Source organism: Lacerta agilis, chromosome 10 (assembly GCF_009819535.1).
Source record: "Lacerta agilis isolate rLacAgi1 chromosome 10, rLacAgi1.pri, whole genome shotgun sequence".
NCBI classification, from domain to species: domain Eukaryota; kingdom Metazoa; phylum Chordata; class Lepidosauria; order Squamata; family Lacertidae; genus Lacerta; species Lacerta agilis.
This window is the reverse complement of record NC_046321.1, coordinates 15,276,305-15,298,672: the sequence shown is the minus strand read 5'-3', so window position 1 is coordinate 15,298,672 and position 22,368 is coordinate 15,276,305. Positions and strand designations below refer to the sequence as shown.

Sequence of the window (22,368 nt, the reverse complement as noted above, 5' to 3'; positions counted from 1 at the left end):
CATTTCAAAATAGGGGGCATTTAAGCACACCCCAGGTTAATTGTTGGGAGGGGGGAAAACAAAACCCGTTTCTTAGAGATTTAAGGTATTTTTCGCTGACACACAAGTGATATTGCATTCTGTTTAAGAAAATACTCAAAATAACTCGCATCATCCCTCAAGAAATGCATATATATACACACAAATACAATACAAGTCACTATGATCTACAAGGTTTGAGGAGGGATGGAAGGACAAGAGAAAGCAATTTCATCTCTCCCAGGAAAAAAGTGTTCTCAACAGGATTTTATGGTGGATACCCAACAATTGTATAAATTTTACATTTCATTTCTTCCCTGTAGCTATTCAAAAGTGATGTTCACTTTGAAAGCACATAACACTGCATTTTCCTATGTGCATCATTTTCCCTTGATGCACCATGTCCAGACTCCTCATTTTGCTGCCTGCTCATGTGCCCTGTAGTTGGACACATTCTTCCCTTCACATCAATCCCACCATAAAAACCTAGTAAGAACACTGAAGGGGAATGCAACGGGGTCTAGGAACAGTCTCTCAAGAAAGCTTCCAAGCTAAGCTCTGGAAGGCTACCTTTCACAGGGTAGGGACACTATCTTCAGCCATTCAACATGCATGCTTAACAGTAAACTTCCAGCTACACGGGACCTTTGATTTCATACTAAAAGTGATTCCATACATTATGGTAGTTCAATGCAGGCCACAAGAAATGCACTGGTATTCTGTACAGGAGATGACTAAACCGCTTCTGGCACAACAGAACACTGTTTTGGAAGCCAGAGCGCATGGAAACACTGTTTACAGACTACACAATAGAGCCAATCTATTATTGTGCAATTAATGCTGATTAGGGCCTCTTGTGGAGCAGCCATCAAACTCCAGGTGGCTGCTTTAATATATAAAATAATCCTAACCTCTTTGAAGAAACAGACCTTGCTTGGGTCTCTCTGCACATAATGTGGCATAAATCCTGGAGTCCCACTGTTCTACCCAGCTTCAGGTCCACAGTAACATTTAGGAAAAGAACTGTAGCCTCATTCCTACTTGTTCAGAATCTACTGCACACAGTTTTGATTGGCCTACAGAGTTTTTAAAAATGGTTGCTATCTTGCTGCAGTGGACACAGTAAAAACCAAGCAACATTTCAAAAAAGGATCAAACTTCTCAAATGCTGCCTTCATTGTGCAAGGTTACCAAGACCATCTCTAGACTTCCTAAAAAGTATTCTGTCACAGGTGGAAAATTGTATTGCATCAGTCCAAATGTTTGCTACCCTATGATTAATTCTGTAAATAACATGTTCTGTTAAAACAGAAATTGGTGCTGCTTGAGTACTGGCAGAGTTCATGCCAAATTTGGGGCAAGTGAATTTTACATTATTTATCAAGTGCATTTTAAACCAGGGTGACAGCTAATAATAATTTAAGGAACTATATTAACTGAGATCAAGTTTAGCACAATTTATAGTTTGTAAAGCATATGCTGAATCAAAAAAATACCTATACACTAGTTATCATGTCAAAAAAACAAAGAATTATATTCATTCAGATCATGGTTTGTTGAGACTAAAGGTAGTACATTAATATTTTGAAATCTGTGTCTAGGAGACGTTATATAATCTTATTAAATTACATATATATGGACATTCTTTGCTGATTCTATACTGCAGGTATGTTGTTGTAACACTACCATTAGCACAATTTAACACAGAGCTTATGCTTGCAACTTCTCCCTATGCAATTCCATGGCTTCTCATTGGTATACATTGGATGAACCAATGCAGTTTCAGGATTCAACAAGTTTGTTACAAACAACAATATAATTTCTGTTGTTTTTTTTAAACACAATTATTCAGTGCTCTGTTGCGAAAAGGGACAAATTTACTGATACACCTTTTTATGTAGGAAAGAAGAGTCTGCCAAAACAGCATCAAAGGGAATAGAAGATGCAGCTCCTCTAATCACTGATAAAAGAAGAGCATAGAGCTCCTCTAATCACCGATCAAAGATTACACTTTCTCTCCCTCTTCCTGTGTTTTAAAAACAAATACACATGCAAATTCAGCTTGCATTCTGCAGATACGGGTGCATGCTACTACAAACCCATCAAAAGCTCCTTCAAGTATATGAAAGAGCAACTGAAGTCCTACAACCCAACTTTCTGTCCATGTGAAATGCTGCAAATTCCATAGTGGAGTGCTGGCCTTCACTAAAAACGGCAACTATGTGTTCCAAGATTTGACTGTTAGTATTTCATGATTACTTGCCACATTCCGGCTACCTCACTACGGTGCAATTAGCTTACTTCACTGGAATATACTGTTAAGGACAGATATACTCCACTGATAATACTATTCACTTCCTCTCTTTCAAAGGAGGATATTAGTACAAATTCTCTCAATTTCCTATATTTCTTTCACTTTTTTTAAAAAAAAAAATAGAATGCTTTTGACTATGTTTGTAACATTCCAGTGACCTAGCTCATGGTGAATTACCTTAATTTCATTACCCCTAAAAGTTATGGAGTGAAAACCAACCACCCTTTATACAAAATTTAAAGGCAAAAAGCAAAGAGACTGTTCCAAGCCCACTGGACCCACAGGAGGATTAATACATTCAAAAATATTTTACAGACATTTATAATGAAGTGCAGAAAGAACAATACTTCCATGTTAAAAAAAAACATGTATAAAAAATGACACTCACTGTAAAACATTCCAAAATACAAGAGACATACAACTATTACAGAATACAACCATTGAAAAGCAAGGGATTTTTCACCCCCACTCCTTTTATTGGCACCAGCAGCAATTGTGTCACAAAGGCAAATGCAGAGAGTGCTTGACACAAAATCCCAGGAAGACAGTACAAGGAAAAGGCGTAATACAGAGTTTGCCAGAAGCATGCCAGAGTTCAGCACAAGAAAGCGCCTGTCACAGCTTTCACCACCCCTGCACCAGCAGAAAAGGTTGCACGTTTTGCAGACAGTGTGCAAGAAGTGTCACTGGATAGCAGCAACATCAAAGGCTACTCACTTAAAGCACTCACATGTGCCACACACACTCCTGGGCAGACCAGGAGGTGGACATCAAGAGAAGATGTGGCCTACTCTAATGGCTAAATACTGAGATAAGTTAATTTCCCCCTTTGTAACAGAATAGGGGGAATCACAAAACACCTATAATGCAGGAGCCACACATGCCAGAGAGCGAAATTACCTCACAATAAAAAGTGCTTATTGATTCCTGACCATTATTCTAATGCCTCAGTACAGAAGAGCTCTCTTCTCTACTATTCAAGTTAGCCAACAAGTAGGGAAGGGAGGCGACATAAAATTTCATAGTAAACATGCAAATAGAGTAAGCATGGCTCCACTAGCATGCATTTACCTATTCCACAGAAACCAACGGTCAGCTTGGAATGGGCAGCTGACCATGAACACAGGTCAATGGGAGGTGCAGATTTCTATTCGTTCCAAGACTGCACTTCTCTGCTTCCTCTACTACCATCCAATTACATTCTATTAAAATCACTTTTTTTTCCTTTTCAAATCACCATCATTTTCCACATTATGAAATGCCAATCTCTGCATGAATTCCAGTGGCCGAAACATGCAGTTAATAGAATTATAGCTCTACCTCAATGGCAATTCAGAGTTTGCATGAGGACAGACCAGCCTTGCAGAGGACTGCCAAAGTCTGAAACTTCTCTGATTAGGATACTTCAACTGGCATCTAGGGACTGAAACGTTTTTATCAGCTCTGACCACATAAAATGCTGGCTTCTGATTATTTGAAATCCCCCCAGCACTGTCTTTAACTATTATCATAGTTCATGGTGCTTATATACCACAAAGGCCAGAATTAATTATTCAATTAATTATTGCTGGATTCTACTTTGTAGAGAGATTACAATATCTATATACACATAAATAGCTATATGTAAACACACACACATGAAAGAGCCCTGATCTTAAACTTTAAACATATAGAGATTCATTCAGCAGCTCCTATGAAAATACACATTAATTTCCCATACCCTTACAGTGATTAGCAAACTTATACATTCAAGTTAACTTTGAACTCAGCAGAGAGCCAAAAAATGTCTGCTTCTTGCCCTGACCAGCAGGGAACTAGAACTAAAAGTTAGATGGCTTACAGGGAATGTAGGACAGGTTTCACTGCAATGTTAGGCCAAGAATAATTATTGCTAAACTGAAATTAACAAGGTAAAGAGCTGGTGAAATATGCTAGACCAAGTCGGCAACTCCAACTGCAAGCAACTTCTGCAAGATTGTCAGTCTCAAGACAACAGAGGCAGAAGCTCAACACAAGCAGTATTCAGAGTCTGAACTCTATCTGAACAGCCACATCCAATCTCTGATCAAGCAATTTAATCAGTGCAAAATCCCAGAACTCTTTGTTTCCACAGCCAAATGACTCCTATCCAATAGTTACAAGAAGCTGTGTTTTCACATTTGAAAGACTTGCTTAATACAAATTGTTTTTCAGAGCTTACTTAAATCTTAAATCTCTTTCATTTTGCTTCTGGATGAGAAATGTCACACAAATACAGAAACTGTACAATGCTATTGAGCGCACACAACTAAAAATAAATAAATGAAAAAAATGTATCTTGAATGATCCTTCAACTGGATTTTTTCATACCATTTAGAAACATTTAGCCAATGGAAGGGCGACGGTTTAGTTCCTACGAACAACTACGGCTATATAATTTAATTCTATATAAAAAAATAAAATCTAAACCTGTTTGGCTTGGAAAATTCCACAACTATAATCCAGTCCAGGCTCTTATCAAGTGCTATTCAAATTTAATCACCAAAAGGTAAAAGTAAAATTCTGTCCAAACAAGAGTTTGTGGCACAAATTAAGTCTATCTCTCTCTTACACAGAGACAGGAATCAAGTTAAAGGTTAACCAGAATGCCCTCAACAGCATACAGCTTGCTTTGTCAGCCCCAGTCCAGAACAGCAAAGCATATATTTTGGGAGAAATTTCCACAACCTGCCAACACCAAGATCACCCAGAGTTAAAGGCTGTGAAAGACAACAAGGAATGTATAGCAGGCATGGTTCAAAATGTATCAACAAGGTTTTGATGTTTTGCTATTCAGATACCATATCAGTGAGAATTAGAAGATAGTTTTGCAGGTGAACACAGAAATCCAGTTAATGGACTCCTTCAAACCATGGCAATGCTATATTTAATTCACTCAGCAATGTAGATTTTGCAGACTAAGGGTTGCATCCAGCTACGTTCTACTCAGAGTAGACCTGATGAAATTAATTCATTAAGCTAAGTTAGTCATGTCCATTAATTTCAATTGGTCTGTTCTGGGTATGACTAGCAATGGATAACAATTATTTTAATTAATTTGAACCTACCCAAGAAATCTTGAACTGGGCGTCTGTGTTTACCTGGACAGCATTCAGAACAGCAGCTTTGTCTTACAAACCATAATGTAACCCCACCACCACCACACAACCCCTAATTTCCTCCTGCACACATGTTACACAGTGTTACAAAAGTTGTTACTGTATTAATATCCTAGTGCTGATAAAAACTCCCCCATTATCTGCACAAGAACCTCTGACTGGACATAGATAAAGGGGACTCCAAAAGCCATCAGCTGGCACATGAAAAAGGAGTCCAAAGGATTTTGGGCTACGTGGTGCCCAACTGAGGAAACTGTGTTTTGCAGGAGCTGGCTTGCCACCCTAACTCTGTCAAAGAGGTGGAGCGAGTACTGCATCACCCTGCCAAACAAGGAAGCAGAGCTACCTGGAGTCCTCTCTGACGAAGTTGAGATGGAGTTTGCACGTCCTGCACCGTCAGCCGCCATGTTGTCCTGCTGGGTCCCTTTGCTGTCCTGGGGGGGAAACAGGCAAGGCAGGATGCAGTTATTAAATTTATGTAATTTAAAAGTGAGCAAATGCAAACAAACAAAAGGTGGTTTTATGGTTTTAGATCCAGGAGAAATAATAATCCTAGTTTATTCAGGCATATTCCAGATCTGGACACACATTCTCAGTATATCTTTGTTATTTATCTAACTACTTCTTCAAGTAAAGCCATATGGAGGGCATGCCTGGGGTTAGCTGGTTTTAACAAAAAATAATAGTATCATATGTATCGTTTTTCCATAGTATTGCCTTGAAGAACTACTTGCCATATAACCAACTGCCATAAAATTAACTGCATAAGTAAAATTAATTCATGTTACTTTCTAAATGTAATGGTTGTCCAGTCGATCAACTATTACATATATTCTCAAGGCAGAATTTACTTTAATGCATATCCATGTTTTAATTATTAAATTCCTACTCTTTGGGTATGAGCACTGTTCAATAGTCTCCTGATAAAAAGAACCTATTTTTTATTATCCAACACCATAAATTGGATTTTGGATATACAGAAGTAAATATGAATGGCAACGTGCCTATTTGCACACCACTGGCACAGCTTTTCATCTTCTCTCTCAAGACACGCTGCTGTCTTGGTTTTGGTAAGCCAACAAATTTATAAAAACAACAACTGATAAAAAGTTCCCATTATGTGCTCTATTTAAGAGTCTACAGCTAATAAAGGCAGGCAAGATCAATGCTCATAGGATTCAGAAAGATTCTGCACCCTTCTGCAACACTGCTCTCCCCCTTCCAAACAACCCAAAGCCACTTCCCAACATAAAATGGCAAAGCAGTCTCATCTGGGAAATGAAAGGAAACAGCCTACCTTTCCTGACAGAGGGCCCACTGCCGGTCTCTTCCTCTGTGCATAACCTGAAAGTCTGTAACAGTAGTGAGGCTTGCAGTAGAATTTTCCTGCAAATAGAGCAAGGGGGAAAAGGTAATGAGAAAGACAAAAGCTACAGTTTGGTAATGCTGTGCAATGCCACGGTTCCTCTGTATCTCCTCTGCCCTGTCACATACAAAATACATGGAGACAATTGTCCCTCAAAGTTTTAATTCACGTTAATTTCCTCCTTTCCTGAAAACAAATGGATTTTCCATAGGGTGCCTGATAGCCATTTACCCAGCACCCAACCAATAGCCAGAACATCCCAGGGGAACTTGCGTGGTATCACACACAAAGCAGCACTGTATGAGGAACAAAGGCTGCATCACATGAAAATCTGGCAGAAGTGCTGTGGAAAAGGCAAGAATGAATGCAGAGAGGAAAGGGCTGGGCATTAACTCCAAACAGACCGCTGCTTACCAAAGAATTGACCAATCCAAACAGAAATCTGTGTACCATGGTCACCCAGGTGATTTCTAACTACAAATACAGTCATACCCCGGGTTGCGCACGCTCCGTGTTGCGTACGTTCAGGTTAAGGACGCCCGCAACCCGGAAGCGTTTCCGGCGCACGCATGACCCCCAGATGCGCAGAACGCTTCTGCACACTTCGCACATGCGCAGAAGCGCTCAAATCGCGCTACTTCCAGGTTTTCGGGGTTTTTCCGTGCATTCAGGATACGTACGCATGCACGTGTTATGCATGGCGACCTGGAACGGATCATGTGCGTAACCCGGGGTTCCACTGTATTCAAAAATTATCATTTCATGGATGCAAATAGCCAGTAGTGTGGTGTTGCAAGATCTTCCAATGTGTTGCTGATCCTTCTAAACAGTATTCAAGGAGAGCCCTGTTTACAGGATGCTGCAGTTGTCTAGCCATGAGTGCAAATACAAGAGTAATGGCTTCCCACTCTGAGTTTTCCATAATCTTTGGCAGCACAAAAAAATCCTGAGCATGGAGAGGAGTTCAACTCCCAGTTCAACCAGGTTCAGACTGCAGTATTTACAATGTGCATTTTAGTTTCTACAAATACAGGTACTTCTTGCACAATAATAATTTTGGATGATGTGTTTGAAGTGATCCAAACAGTGATGTAATGATTTCCTGACCATACTAAAGATATATGGAATCCTGAAGGTTATTTCTAAGTCAAAGAGCTGAATCCAATAAAAGTCATGTTGTGATCTCAATGACTTCTGCTTGCACAATGGAACTCCCTCTCCTTCTCCTACTCCCTGAGTTCCCACCCAGCCCCCAAAAAAACTCTGCCCCAGAAGCCTGGGGGAACCCCCAGAGAAGATGTGGGTATGGGGACACAAGTGGGGGGGAGGGGGAGGGGGGAGGGGGAGGGGGAGGAGGAGAAGTTATGTTATGCAAGTGGAAGTCACCTGCACAACAATTTCGCTGAATGCAACCCACCAGTTGAAGCTCTTGCCCATCCCTTCCCTAAGGCAAAAGGTAAATTTCACTTACCATCCACCAGGTCATAGGCATAAGAGGACAAGCGCAGGGTTGTAGCACAGTATTCACATTTAAAGCAGCTGCGGTGGAAGAATTTGCCTTCAGCACTCAGCCTTTCCATCACATAGACACGCTTGTGGCAGAAGTAGCAGACATCACTGCCTCCCACATTCGGAGGGAATTCTTTTTTCAAGGAACCCTAAAGCAGCAAGAACAATAAGAGGTCTAGAGTCATGAGCTTGCTTTTACTCCCACTGTCGTGCCATATGTATTCATTAGATTGTTTCGGAATCCTTCAATGGGAAACGGAGGACGTTTCAGCAAAAACACTAAGCAGGCACCTATGGATAATTCCAAGGCCCCAACATGAGGAAGAAAAAAGATCAGCTAGAGAACACACTCCGTAAGGTGTAGCATCCATCCACCTGAAAATAAAGTGTCTGGCGGAATATGGGAGAACTGAAGGATCTAAAAATTCTTTCATTCTCTCAGCCTTAGCCTTCCCACACATAGCCTGTATCTAAAATGGGAATAATGATGACATAACTCACAAAGTTGATGAGAGACACCAAGTGTACACAACTAACGAGTCGTGGAAATCGTCACAAAATTATGATAGTAATAAATAATCCTCCTCCCACATTGCTACTGAAGCTAGGCTCCAAACAACCACTGTTAAATGGTATCTCCACACATAAAGACACCAAAGTTTTGAGCAACAGATCTTTTGTGGACTATCCATTTTCTTTATAGCAAGAATCAAAGAACCCACAAGGGCAAGTAGAGGAACAGGCAAGGAAGTGCTTACATCAGCTACCTTTAACTAAACACTGAGGGAAAACTAAAGGCTCCATATTACTGAGGATCTAAGGAAGAGCTGTCTAACTTCTAATCACAAATACTCATCACCTTCTGAACATCATTCTCTTACCAGTTCCTTCTTGTCTAGAAGGGTTTTGGGTTGGTCTTTCCTTTGAAGCTGATTGGCTATTTGCTCAGCCAATGAGCTCACGCCACCTGTATACATCTTTATATACTTCTACCAGATGAAGGTAATGAGGGTGGGGGTAGGTAATATGGATGGGGGAAATGAGGGAAAAGAGAAACAGTATAAATTCAGGATGAAAACTACGAAAGAAAAAAATGGCAAAAAAGGTGCAGAAAGGGGTGAAACCATGCCAAGACAGTGGACAACACAAGCGTGTGCGGCACCAGCAAAACAAGTGATCTCAGCAACCACTGGTGTGGGCAGCACTAAATAAAATTATTAACAGTTTGTAATCAGCCACACTAAGACCCTGGTCAGAGACTTTCTTTTGCCAGAGAGTCACTTTGAGATGTGGGTTGGAGGTGAAAGGTTTCCCATAACAGCTGCTATGTTCTTTCCAAACACCAAGCTTGTCTCTAGATTAGCAGCTGAACATAGTCCTGCCATAGGGTCAGATCTAGTCTATGAGCCGCTGGTTGTTGACCCCCTCTCCCAAACAGAAACCCCAACAATAGGTGACTAAGTGCTATGAGTTCAGGGATGAGGTAGCATGGATTACCCATATTGGATATCATGACTATTTATGATATCCAAAATCAGACTGGGAAATTACATAGTCTGGGGAAAGGATATCTGGAGGAGAAGTTAAAGGGAAAGAGGGGTGTAATAAATCTGCATGCTCAGATATATGTTCTTTCTTGCAGGGCTGCAAAAATACTACAGTACACAGTCTTTAGCCACTGTGTGTTTCTTCATCCCAGTCTCCCCAGTTGGATATTACGTCCACTACCTTTTCACACCCCTTCTCAGGTCGGAGGCCAATGCAGACACTATAGTTTCAACACCAAGCCAGCCTTTTTCTCGCCCACATCCAGCTTATGAAGAATGCTGGAGAACCCGAAAGCTTGCTCATTATTTTGTTACATTTTGGTTGGCCTAAAAAAAGATATTTCCTTACTATGGAAGTTGCGAGAGGAGTGTCTTATGGACCAACATGGCTGCCTTTGCTTATACTGTATTTATTTTTTAAAAAACACAATTTGTTTCAACTGTTATTTAAGCAGCAAACCGTACAACACAAAAAGATAACTAGATAGCATTGTGTTTCAGAAATATATTGGGGGGGGGGGAGCACAAGTCTACAGAACCTTATATAGGCCTACTGAGATTCTTCATACACAGTCCCACCTAGGAAGTCATATAACTGCACACACGCGCACAAATTCTCCCTTAAGTTTATGGGGAGGGGAAGACGGATGAGGGTTGCCTGGCCTCTCAGCAAGGAAGCAGAATATAAAATTCAGCTCAATAATCTTTGACAGTTTGCCCTTTTCAAAAACAACAAATATTCCACCTATTTTAAGCCAATGTATTTTGTGCTGAAGAACAGAGAGTAAAATCAGCAAGTCCTTCTATTTACCTAAGTAGATACATTATTAACAGCTAATGGGCCTTTCTGATGTAAGAAAAGCCCTGAGGGATCAGAAGATTGGTAAGGTGGAGGGCCTGAAGTCAACAGGACTCTTAACTGACATGATATTTCAAATTGCAGCTAATTGCTGATAGATCTACACATTTTGAAAGACCCATAACCCCCATGAATCTGTGTAAATTCTCATGACTGCTTTTAGACCCAGGCAAAAACATTTCTCTTCAACCAGGCCTTCTGTTAAACAACCTATGGCCTTTTAAAGGTGGTGTGTGTGTTGTTTTTTATTATGATTGTGCTATGCATTTTGTGTTTTTATGTTGTAAACTGTCCTGTGATCTTCATTTGATGCATGATATATAAATTTAATTAAAAAAATGAACAAGTCATTAAAAAAAATCTGAACCATTGACCACCACATCTTATGACACCAGTGAATTCCATAAGTTTATTCTACTTTGTGAGAAAAAAAACGCTTTATTTCATCTGTTACTGACAATTTCATTAAGTGAATTCTAGTTTTATGAGAGGGAAAAACATTCCCCATTTTCCCCGCATCATGTATTATTGATGGCACAGGTGTTGGGATATTTCAGCAGGTAGTGCATTCCACATCTGTATTGGTATTCTACCAGCTTCTGAAGGCACACCTATTTATACAGGCATTCCTTTCATCTCTTGACCCAAGTCTCCTGTTTTAATTGTTGTGGTGTTTTAATGTGATAGTTTTATTCCATATTTTAATCACATGTTTCTATTTTAACATTTTAATGGGATGGATTTATTGTGTATTTCAATTATGGTGCATTTTTCATTATTCTGTATTTCAACAAGGTTGTGCAACTGGTTTTAAGGTTTTGTAAACCACTTAGAAGCCATGTAAACATTGAAAAGTATATAATAATCTTATAACCCTATATCATAACTCCCTTAGTATTTCTTTTCTAAATTAAAAAGGCCGCAAACATACAAGCCTTGCCTGGAATGCCCTTCCAACTTCTTGACTGGTATTTTGGTGCCTCTTCTGCACCACTTATCCATCTCTACAATATTGGAATTTGTCTTTCCACAGCTGCTGCACCAAGTTTTGATTGAGCTCTCCACCACGGCTCCAAGTTGTCATTCTTGGACAGTCTCAGCCAGTTTAGACTCAATCAGCATTGGAATGTTTTTTTCCCAATACATATCACTTTACACTTATTAGCACATTTTTTTGCCCCTTCACCCCATTTGGAAATGTTCTTTTAGAACTCTTCACAGTCTGCTCAGGTTTTCATCATGCTCTATAAATTGGTGCCATCTGCAAAGTTGGCTCTCACTGATCACTTCCAGATCATTTGTAGGCAAGTTATATAATCTTATTGACTCTAAGACAGCCTCTTCTATTTTTTCTTTTGTGTGTGGACTGTGTGCAAAACAAATCTCTTCAACCTCATAGACTGTCCCAATACAGATCTTTGGGGGATCCCATGACCTATTTCCATCAATTGTGAGAATTTTCAGCCTATTTCTACCCTAAGTCTTGTTTATGTAAGAGTAGAGGGGAAAACATGGGAAACCAAATGAGAGGCAATGTGGTTGCTTTGTCAGAAACAGGTCTATTGTCATCCACGAGTTTTCTTTTGAAGGGAAGGCCTTGGTTGGTGAGTCCTTCTCTTCCTCATTCTACAAGCAGACACAAGGGACTATGTGCTCTAAGTCTAAAGCATGGTGTTTCTTGACCATGCTAAAGATTATTACATTTGCCTAACATCGATTTGAATCTAATCCACCTCTCCCATAAAAACTCTACAGAATTCTCGAAGCAAGACTACATTGTTTAAAAGGAAATATTAGTTCTACAACAGACAGGTGTCCACATTCCCCATGCCCATCCTGAAGAATTAGACAACATTTAGTGACACAATGACCAATACAGTATAGCTTTTCCTGTAGATCAGAAATCCCTTAAACCTTAATCTGTATGAGGCAAGCAGCAAGCATTTCACTATTCACTACGCTGCTCAAAAATCAAACCACAACTAATCTGTTATAAGACACACAAAGCAATATAGTGGTTTGAATCACATCCTCAAAGTGAAGCAGCAAACAAGCATTTATTCATCATGTAGATGTTCAATTGCCACAGAAAATCCAGTGCTAGAAACAGCTGCTAAGAGACAGACAACACAGTGAATCCCACTCTTGGCAACAATTAAGCCTTATTGGTGGTTCCTTAGTAGCCAGAAATGGCCGTTTGACACAATGGTCCAGTTCCAACATCACCATGGTTTGGTGGTCAGCAGCAGTCTGCATTATTCCATTTCCCTTCCCTGCATAGCAAAATATATACTGGGAAGCCATGGTTAAACGAGCAGGTCATAATTACTGCTAGCCCAATTTTGTTTTCATTTGAGAGACTCAAACCACAGTTTGAACTTGGTTTTAATTGCCAACTTGAAAACAAATTATAGTTAGAAGTGATTATGGCAGCGCCTGTTCAAAACATTACAATAAAACCAAGATATAGCTATGGAGAAAATGAAAGTGAAGTGGAGAAGCCCAAGGAAGATGCAGGAGAAAGCAGAGGAAGAAGCACTTAAGCCCACAAAGGACTCCTGATGATCAAACTATGGCTTGGTGATTCGGACCCAACACATCTCCAACTGAGTAAGTGCATTCCAGGGTATGTCTTGACTTATCTGAAGGCAGAACAAGACAGTTCTGGATGAGACATAAAATATTATTTGTGAAATGTTTGCTAGCCATTGCTACCTACCAAACCATCAGTAACTCTGAGGTGTAAATGACATGCACCATTTCCAAATTCACAAGGCTTGGAATAATCAGGATACAGAGGAAGCTCAAGCCTTTCTGCGGGCACACAGGCTAAGCTCAGCCACACCCAAGGCAAAGAGAACTTATTAGCCTAGCTTTATCCAGTGCAGCATTCTCAAGTGGCAGGAGATGGAATAGGCCAAAAATGTGCAACCGGGTGCAGCCTCAAGCCCCACACCATGCTACCTGTCTGAGGGAGTCAGAAGAGGGAGAAGAAGGGCGACTGGAAGAGCGTAGGCTGCGGGAGAGCTCCCACTGCTCAACAACAGATCGACGAGATCGCTCAATCTCTGGCTACAAAATAAAGATGAGAAAGTCAGAAGACAGCATTTTAAAATAGATAGGAGCTTTTGGGAAGGGGCGGGTGAGAAAGGCAGCAGAGATCTTGTAGCTTGCAACTGACGTAGGAAAGCTGTGGGCATGCTCTACTACTTTTAAACTCCCCAGCCAAAGTTCAGAACATTGACATTTGGGGAAAATGGTGGAACACCAAATCCATGTACTAATTTCAGCTGTGATTGATCTTCCTGGTGCTTGTCTTTCAAGTTTTAGAAATGAATGGATTTATAAAGAACTGTGGGCTAGATGTATCCTGAATAAAATACGAGGAATTCTATTCCAATCATGAAGCAATACCAAAAATTCCCAATAAGAAGGTTGAAAAGAAAGTACTTTCTAAAATTTCTGCATGGTAAAAGAGACCGCAAGACTGTTAAGCAAGACACATGACAAAATGCATGTGCTTGGATTCAATAGTCTCTTTTTACCCCATCAGTATTTTGTTTGGCAAAATGAATAAAAGCAATTGATATTAGACCTTCCAGAGTTTAACAAGATGGAATACATTATAACAGCCTACGCAGGGTCAGAAAATAAATTCTGATCAGCAACTGAGGATATATGATTGAATATTGGCACTGACATACATGTTTAAAAATTAGAGCACATATAGTTTTCAAAGCCCATTTGGTTTATATATAACGGCTGTTCTGGGGTTAGTTAACTTCCTGGTTTCATTTGTTTTGGGTTACTTTTTAGCAAGCTAATTTTATAGAACCTTGCTTCCGAAACCTAGTTATGTACCGCAAACGCTCTTCCTCTCCAGACTGGCTAAACAATGCTCCACCAACACTTCTTGAATCCAGCCAAGTCTTTCAATACAGATTCTACCCTACTCTATGGAAGTGCAAACTCTCAAAAGCCCCTTTAAGTTAGGAGCTTCTTCCCCACATATGCCACACATCTTTTATTAGTGCTAGACACAACTATGCAAGATTAAGTGTTGATTCAGCAAGCAGGAACAGTAAGTTAACAGGAAAAACGGAATAATGAGTTTGGATGTTGTTGTTTTACCCAGAGTGCTTGAAAGTGTTCTGCTACAATGTGATAGTGTACTCATCAGCCATTAAAACAGGACATCTGATGCCAGTCATGTTACAGCCCAAGCAACCTTTCATTTCCCATTCTACGGAACGGCAAGCAGACACAAAGCGCCAGACAGACAGGAAGGCAGTCACCTGATGCCTGGTTGCTGGCCTTTGCTCCAGGAGGGCAGCCAGCTGGCTTGCCCTCTGCTCAATGGTAAGCGTGCGCTCTGGCACACGGTCATCTGAAAAGAACTGGTGAGGTCTCTGCAGAATAATGAGTGAGGGAAATGAACAAGACAGCACAGGGGGGAAAATATTCATGGAAAAAGCATGGCAGTGGGAAAAGAAACAAAGCTGAAAATAAGGTCAGAGGCAGTTAATTGAATGCTTGTGCATTAAAAAAAAAAGTGGGACACAGGGGCAAGGAGGGGAACAAGAGCTCAAAATCCTCTGGATGAAGGTTGCATGCCCCCCCCACCCCTGCAGATGTGACATACATATAACATAAAACATTTACGGCAGCCGAATCCAAATTAGGTCTACTCTGTAAGTCACTGATTTAAATAGGTTTACTGCTCAGGAAGCATGCAGAGGGCTGTGACCTTTGGAAGCTGTGGTTTATGAATCCTACAGCAGCAGGAAAAGGAGCCAAGATTGTGCCGCCAAAGCAGCATCAAAGTTTAGCTGCTATGAAATACAGATGTGTCACGGGGCTCTGGGGAAGGGCACTTGCTGTCTTCCACTGTTGTCTGTAGTGATGCACACTACTGAGAAGATTTGTGCATTCCATCAGGCTATGTGAACTGTTTCTATCCCATTATTATTATTATTATTATTATTATTATTATTACTCCATCCACTGGGCTGGGTTTCCCCAGCCACTCTGGGCAGTTTCCAGCCCATAAAAAACCACGATAAAACGTCAAACAATAACAACTTCCCAATACAGGGCTGTCTTCAGGTGTCTTCTAAAAGTTGTGTAGTTCTTTATCTCATTGACATCTGATGGGAGGGCGTTCCACAGGGAGTAACAATAGTTTTATTATTTACAAAAAGAACTAACAAAGAACCGGTTCCCGCATTGTCTTGTTTTCCTCTTTCTGCCCCATCCCTTTTTCATTTTGTGTCATTCCTTTTCAAGTGTGAGCCTGAGGGTTAGGACTGTCTAGCTTTTTATTGATCTGTAAGCTGCTCTGGGAGCTTTTTTGGCTGAAGAATGAAGTAGTAATGATTCAGATAGATGGATAGATATTTTCTGACACATCAGCAGGCCCTTTCTACTGCACTATAGTATCTCCTATTATAGAGGGGGGGGGGACAGAGAATGCCAAATTCAAAGTGCTAATATGTGCCCGGTGAAAAATAGCAGACTGCAAGATGCTCAAAGCGGTCAAAAGCCTGTCAAGCTAGTAAGTCTGCAAAGGCCACACAGACACAAAACCACTATTTTAAAGAAGCATTTTCCGTGGAGCTTGGCTATTAGTATTGTACTGGCATATGAATAGCTCTACAGCCTTCTCTTACCCACCCCCAGCTTGCACAACATTCTCCCAAGAGTGCACACACCCTCTTCATGCTGCTTTTGCTCATGCTATTTTACCCGCTGCTGCCTGGGACTCTGCTCTCCAGCTGGTTCTCCATGAGGTTCCCTGTTTGCCTGCAGGCAAAATAATGACCTTGACAAATCCCACATACACACTCACAGAAAGATAGCATCATTCAGTTAGGAGTCACCCTACAAGAGAAACATTAAAACCACAGTCCTGGAAAAGCCATGGGAGGTTTGCAAAGATCATGTGGCTGCTGTGAAGAAAGAGGTTTTGTGCAGAACAGTTAAAAACAGTACTTTATACAAACTGTGTTAGTCAATGGTGACATAGCAATAAATATCCACACAGTGATACATGTGCTGACAGAAGAAGGAACTGCTCCCAAGAAACCGTAAATTGTTCCTTGGAAAATCCTAGTTTTAAAAGTAATATGAGGAATAAACTTTAGAGAACTTTAGAGGGATAGTGAGATACGTCCATTGAGCCTAAGTCAGGCATAGGGAACCTTCGGCTCTCCAGATGTTTTGGCCTACAACTCCCATGATCCCTAGCTAACAAGACCAGTGGTCAGGGATGGTGGGAATTGTAGTCCAAAACATCTGGAGAGCCGAAGGTTGCCTATGCCTGGCCTAAGTAATTTCCAAGTCTGTTTTTCATTCAAAGGTTATTTTGAAGAGCCTGGGCTCCCCTCAACCTGAACAAGAAGAAAGGCTCTCTGGCCTGCGAAATCCACAGTGGTATCCTACGATAAGACAGACCATAATCTTCCCTGCCCCAAGAATGCAAACACCTGGAGGCAGCTTTGATTATCCTCTATACACACAGGTATAGTTTTATAAAAACGTAGCTCCCAGAAACTCACAAACCTGCTCATACTTCATGAGTAGAGACGAAGTATATGTGTGTGCGTGCGCACAACTTCCAAATGGATCTTTATTATTTTATGTGCTGTTTAAATAGTACTGTTTCCTGCAACTTTCTGGTTTTGTGAGTCAATGCAACTATATATGAAATATACCTTAAAAACAAATAGTTTACAAGACTGAGTGGTAAGTTTCCCATTTAGAAGCTACCGGTATCTCTTCTTGCAGATCAAGCAAGAGAAGCTGACCCAGTTTTTCCAACTGTAAGTAAACCATGTTGCGGACATCAGAATAAATGTGCATTTGTCAATAATACTATTTTGGCCCTGACATTGTGGAACGAACTCCTGGGGTAAGCTGTGTAGCATGATTCACTTAACAAAACAAACCCAGTTTCTGAATGTTCTGAACGAGGTTTCCCCTCCTCTCCACCCCCTGCTCCCCCTGAAATTGGCTAGGGAGTGGTCGTCAGGAGAACCCCAACAGTAGCACACTGGGGAGGAGAAGAGAGAAGGAATTATTCTTTTTGGCAAGTTGCAATGCTTGCACAAATGGAACGTTCAACATGCCACGATACCAATAAAATATGTAATTGATGTTGAGATGAATTGTACAACTGCCCCGTATTGTATCATTGTATTTTGCACTGTTATCTAATTTTATTATAAAAACTCAAATAAAACCATTTATTATAAATTGACTAAAGGCCACCACATTTCTGACACAATCATGTAACTGCGGTGCCTGATTTGAACCAAGTATTCAACAATAAGCTACTTTGGAGGAATGTTTTAACAACGTCAGTGAGGGAGGGTGACCAGGAAATGGGGGAGGCTTCCCAAGGTCCCAAAGACAGGTAACACAGCTGGGCCCAGGCATTCTAGACGACTGCCATGCTAATTAGTGATACTATGGTCAGTTGGTGGAGGTAAGTAAGAGCAGCACAACACACTAGGAAAGTAAGGGAAACCACAGCAGGCTAGAATCGGCAAAACCCGGAGGACTTTTGGGGGCTAAGTTTTGGAATTCCTTGTCATTCTTGTGAAGTGGGGAGCATCCTGGCCTCCCCAAACTTCTAAGTAATGTAGGTACAACAATGGGTTTACATTCTAGCAAATCGTAGGATGTCTGGACGACCCCTTTATTTGACAGAGTTAAACAAAGTCATCCTGGTGATGTGGGAGAAGTGCTGAAGCAGTTCCCACATTGCAGGCCAAATGTAAGAAACTGCTTCAAGGCTAACATTCCCCAATCTGGTGCCCTGAGGATGTTGTTGGACCCCACAACTTCCATCAACCCTGCCCAACATGGCTAACGGTCTGGGGTAATGAAAGTTGTACTAGAACAGGCCAGAGAAGGTGGGCTTAGGCACATCATCTATCTTATTTTCATTAGAGAGAAAGTAAGGTCCAGGATAAGCTCTGATCCTGAGACAGGACACCCCTTTCAGTGGTATTTAATGGGGGCAGGGGAGAGAAAGTACCCTAAACCGCTAAATTGTCCTGAAATATCTTTTGTAAGCCGCCTTGGGAGTGGCTTTTCTCTGAAAGGTAGCATGTAAGTACTTCAAATAAACAAACAGATGGGTAAAGGATGCACCTGTAATCTCAGCAATGAATGGGAAGCCCACAGAAGCATTATATTATGCGTCTTCTCATTACAATGCAAAACCAAGCTAAAGGCCACCTAGACTGCTCATTTTAGATCTAGAAACCAGTATGTCACTCCTCTTACAGCATCCAATATAACAACTGGGCACTATCAACAGCAGCCTTTACTAAGATCTCGGGTTTTTGTTTGGCACACCAACCTATTACACAAAGTAACCATAACAACAGAATGTAAGAAGTTATATGTGTACATTACCTTAAATCAAACAATGATAAAAGGAATTCTGGGTTTGCCTGTGTTACTGGTTTTGGGGAGGGGAAGATCAAGAGGTCTGCTGACTCTATTTAGGAGAAAACTCAAAACAGAAAGGGTACGTGGCCTACTTGTGGAAGCAGGAAGAAAGGGAAAGGAGGACAGAGCATGCAGAATGAAATCACCTGCTGACTGGGGTACGATGGAGAGGAAGTGCAAATGGAGGAAGAAGAGAGCATGATCACTTTTTTGGGGCAGGTCCGAGAACGCTCCTTTTTCCTCATCTTTGTTTAAAAACAAGGGAGAGAAAAGAATAATAATAATAATAATAATAATAATAATAATAATAATAGAAAAAGACGAAACATGGTCAATGATGATGGTTATTAGTTGTGGCAAGGCCACAGACTAAAGTTTCCCCCAAACAGCGGATGAAATATTAAAATTCTTTCTGGATTATACCAGTTTAGGTTACCTGGGAGTGGAAGGGCTCTGAATGGTCCCTCAGCACACACAAAAACTAAGTACTACCAAGTAGCACAGCCTTTGCCTAACAGAAAGCTGGCATAGGAGCAGGGAATTTTCCATTCAACAATATGGTTACCTATCTAACATTGTCCAGGAATAATTTAACCACCACCACTGTGACTGTATGTGAGCAAGGCCTCAGAAATGCATCATGCGGAGGATGCAGATCTTGCTTCTCTTTCTCAGTTGACAAATAGGAACCAGCACTGTTGTGCATCAATGCAAGTGAGCTATTTCCTCATACGGTGGACAATGTCATTTGAAGTCCCTATGTCACTACAAGCATAGCTGGCCATTATATAATGCCTCATTTATCTGAATGGCTCCCCAACAGGTGACATGAGGGATACTGGTATATAAATGAAATTCAGGTAAGTAGTTCTGTTTGGAATCTCAAAGGCATCAAATTGGCTCGTGTCTAAAAGGGGCAATTTTTATGCAGCTGCTTTTGAGCTACAGAATATCCTATTCCTTCTAAATGTAACACACACCAAAAGGTGCAGGGCATAAAATAAAGAAATTTTACCAAACTTTTTCTTGCTGCACACTAAATGCTAGAAGCCGAATGTTAACATGACAAAAAATATGCAAATCTTTGTTCATTCCTGGTGCTCATATTTATGTGTACTGGGGGTTGGTACCCCCTTCTAGTCTAGCCCAAAGCCAAAGTGCAGTGATTTTTAAAATTGCACTTGACTGTATTTTGTTGTATAAAATGCCCCCCCCGGGGGGGGGGCTCTGTTTCAATAAGCAGTATATAAAAACCACCACCACTAATGTTGCTTCTTTTGAAAATATTAGTCCACTTTGGATTATTATTATTTTCTATGCAAATCGTAAAGTCCTTAAAAGATTAATCTTAAGCACTTTTAACTCTGGGCAATCTAAAGCCTAAAGGGAAAAGATTTGTGTATTGTTCCTGCAGATCAAGAGCTGTCAACATCCATAAGTCACATTAGGAATGTTTCCCCTCACTGCTCAAACTGAGGGGAGAGGAGAAAGCTAATGGGGACCCTTAATAAAATCCAGGACCTCACTGACTGTCTCCCACCAAGTTTAGCCAATCATGTCCTACTCATATAGCCATCTAAATAAAAATTAGCTAAGAGAATAATGTTTGTTGTTTTTTCATTAAGGTGGCAGTCACACAAACGTAAAGTGGGCTGGAGCCCTTGCTGGCCTTCCTATAATTGTAACATTGTTTTCCATCTTCAAGTAGGATGCATTTCTGAGTTCAGAAAAGGCCAGCAGTAAATGATGCTCACATTAATAAGTATAAAATGGAGGAAGATTCCACTTGACAGAAACAAGTTGGCTGGCATAGCTCTATTCCATCTCAATGGCTGGCTCTGGTCACTTCAACTCAAATGGATCTTTGGGTGTTATCATTACCCAAAAGTGTGTGTTTACTGCATATCCATATATCCTTCCAAGAAGGACCCAAGACAGATATATTCCTTGACAACAACACCTTGATCTTACCACCCTCTGACCCCAGACTTCAAACAAGCAACTTCCAGTTTCACAGGCTTTGTTTTACACACACACACACACACACACACACACACACACCCCTCAAGTGATGTAAGTATGCAAAATGAATGATGAAGTTAAGAGAATGAGATGAAGTTCATTGGAATTACCAAAAAGACACAATTATTCCTATGACACGTAATAGCTTGGGTTTCCACCTCCCCTAGCAGCACAGCAGATTCAGCTCTTTTTAATAAGAGACCAATCAAAAAATCCTCAAAGAGTAACCATCAGAGGCAAGGATATTTTATAATCATACACATCACTCCTGCAGGAATTCATTCCCATTTGTTTAAGAGCTTAACAACTCGTAGCATGATCATGGATATTTTCTTGCAAAAAAAGGTGGATGAGTTGACCTAAGTGTTGGTGGAGCAGTAAAAAACAAAAAACAAATTGACTAAGGAATTATTTTAAGAGTCCCTTCCTTAATTCACATACCCATGACTTGCATTGTGCAGGTACTTCTCATTGTACTGTATACTTTCTCTGTAGCACTAAAAGAAAAATAAGGCAACGAGAACTAGCACAGAGGCAGTGAACACACTTGACTGCATTTCTTAAAGCAATGGGGGGAGGGGTAAACAGGACTCAAGTTGGATCAAGATGGTTACCTGTATAAACAGTACCAAACTGAGGGGCCAGTTCATCAGGTGCAAAAATCAGGGTCAGGTAGAAAGCAAGAGAGAACAGGGTTTGCTGGCCACATCTTTCCCTACGATCCGGGCCACTTTTTCATTCAAGTGTCTCATAGAATTCTTAAATACCAGATCTGCCATGTCTTCTCAAGAAAGAAAACATAGGATGCTACATCTGACATGCTGGAACCTCCTAGGCAAGAGAGATACAGTAGGTGCTTTCCATCTGAATTGCTAGATTTGATTCACCATATCTAAGTGTCTAAACTGAAGATTGGGAAAACCTGTCTATCTGCCTTCAAAAAAGCCTGAGGAATGTTAACAGAAAGTACCAAAATTATTCTGTTAACTGTACTTGAAAATCAGGCAAGAGTGAAATGCCTCAAGAACATGCCCAGCCAAAGCAGGTTTGCCTACACCCTAAAATCTCTGGCAAGGCCAACAGCACTCTCTCATCAAAACCAAAAGTAATAACCATGGGATTTATGTGGATAACAA

The 22,368-nt window shown here is 40.7% G+C and overlaps 1 protein-coding gene across 21 annotated transcripts in view; it reads right to left on the bottom strand.

The window, feature by feature from the left end:
* MICAL3 (microtubule associated monooxygenase, calponin and LIM domain containing 3) overlaps positions 1-22,368 on the bottom strand; it is a 184,909-nt gene that overhangs the window by 72,570 nt on the left and 89,971 nt on the right. For 12 of the 21 annotated variants that reach the window (XM_033162764.1, XM_033162763.1, XM_033162767.1 and 9 more), the window contains exons 18-25: positions 19,357-19,455; positions 16,496-16,552; positions 15,046-15,159; positions 13,715-13,822; positions 9,226-9,333; positions 8,307-8,493; positions 6,767-6,855; positions 5,816-5,903 (exon numbers count right to left, since the gene is read on the bottom strand). In XM_033162764.1, the coding sequence (XP_033018655.1) occupies positions 5,816-5,903; positions 6,767-6,855; positions 8,307-8,493; positions 9,226-9,333; positions 13,715-13,822; positions 15,046-15,159; positions 16,496-16,552; positions 19,357-19,455 (850 nt within the window). The remainder of the gene's footprint in view (positions 1-5,815; positions 5,904-6,766; positions 6,856-8,306; positions 8,494-9,225; positions 9,334-13,714; positions 13,823-15,045; positions 15,160-16,495; positions 16,553-19,356; positions 19,456-22,368) is intronic. The other 9 variants (XM_033162778.1, XM_033162779.1, XM_033162783.1 and 6 more) reach the window with 4 other exon arrangements.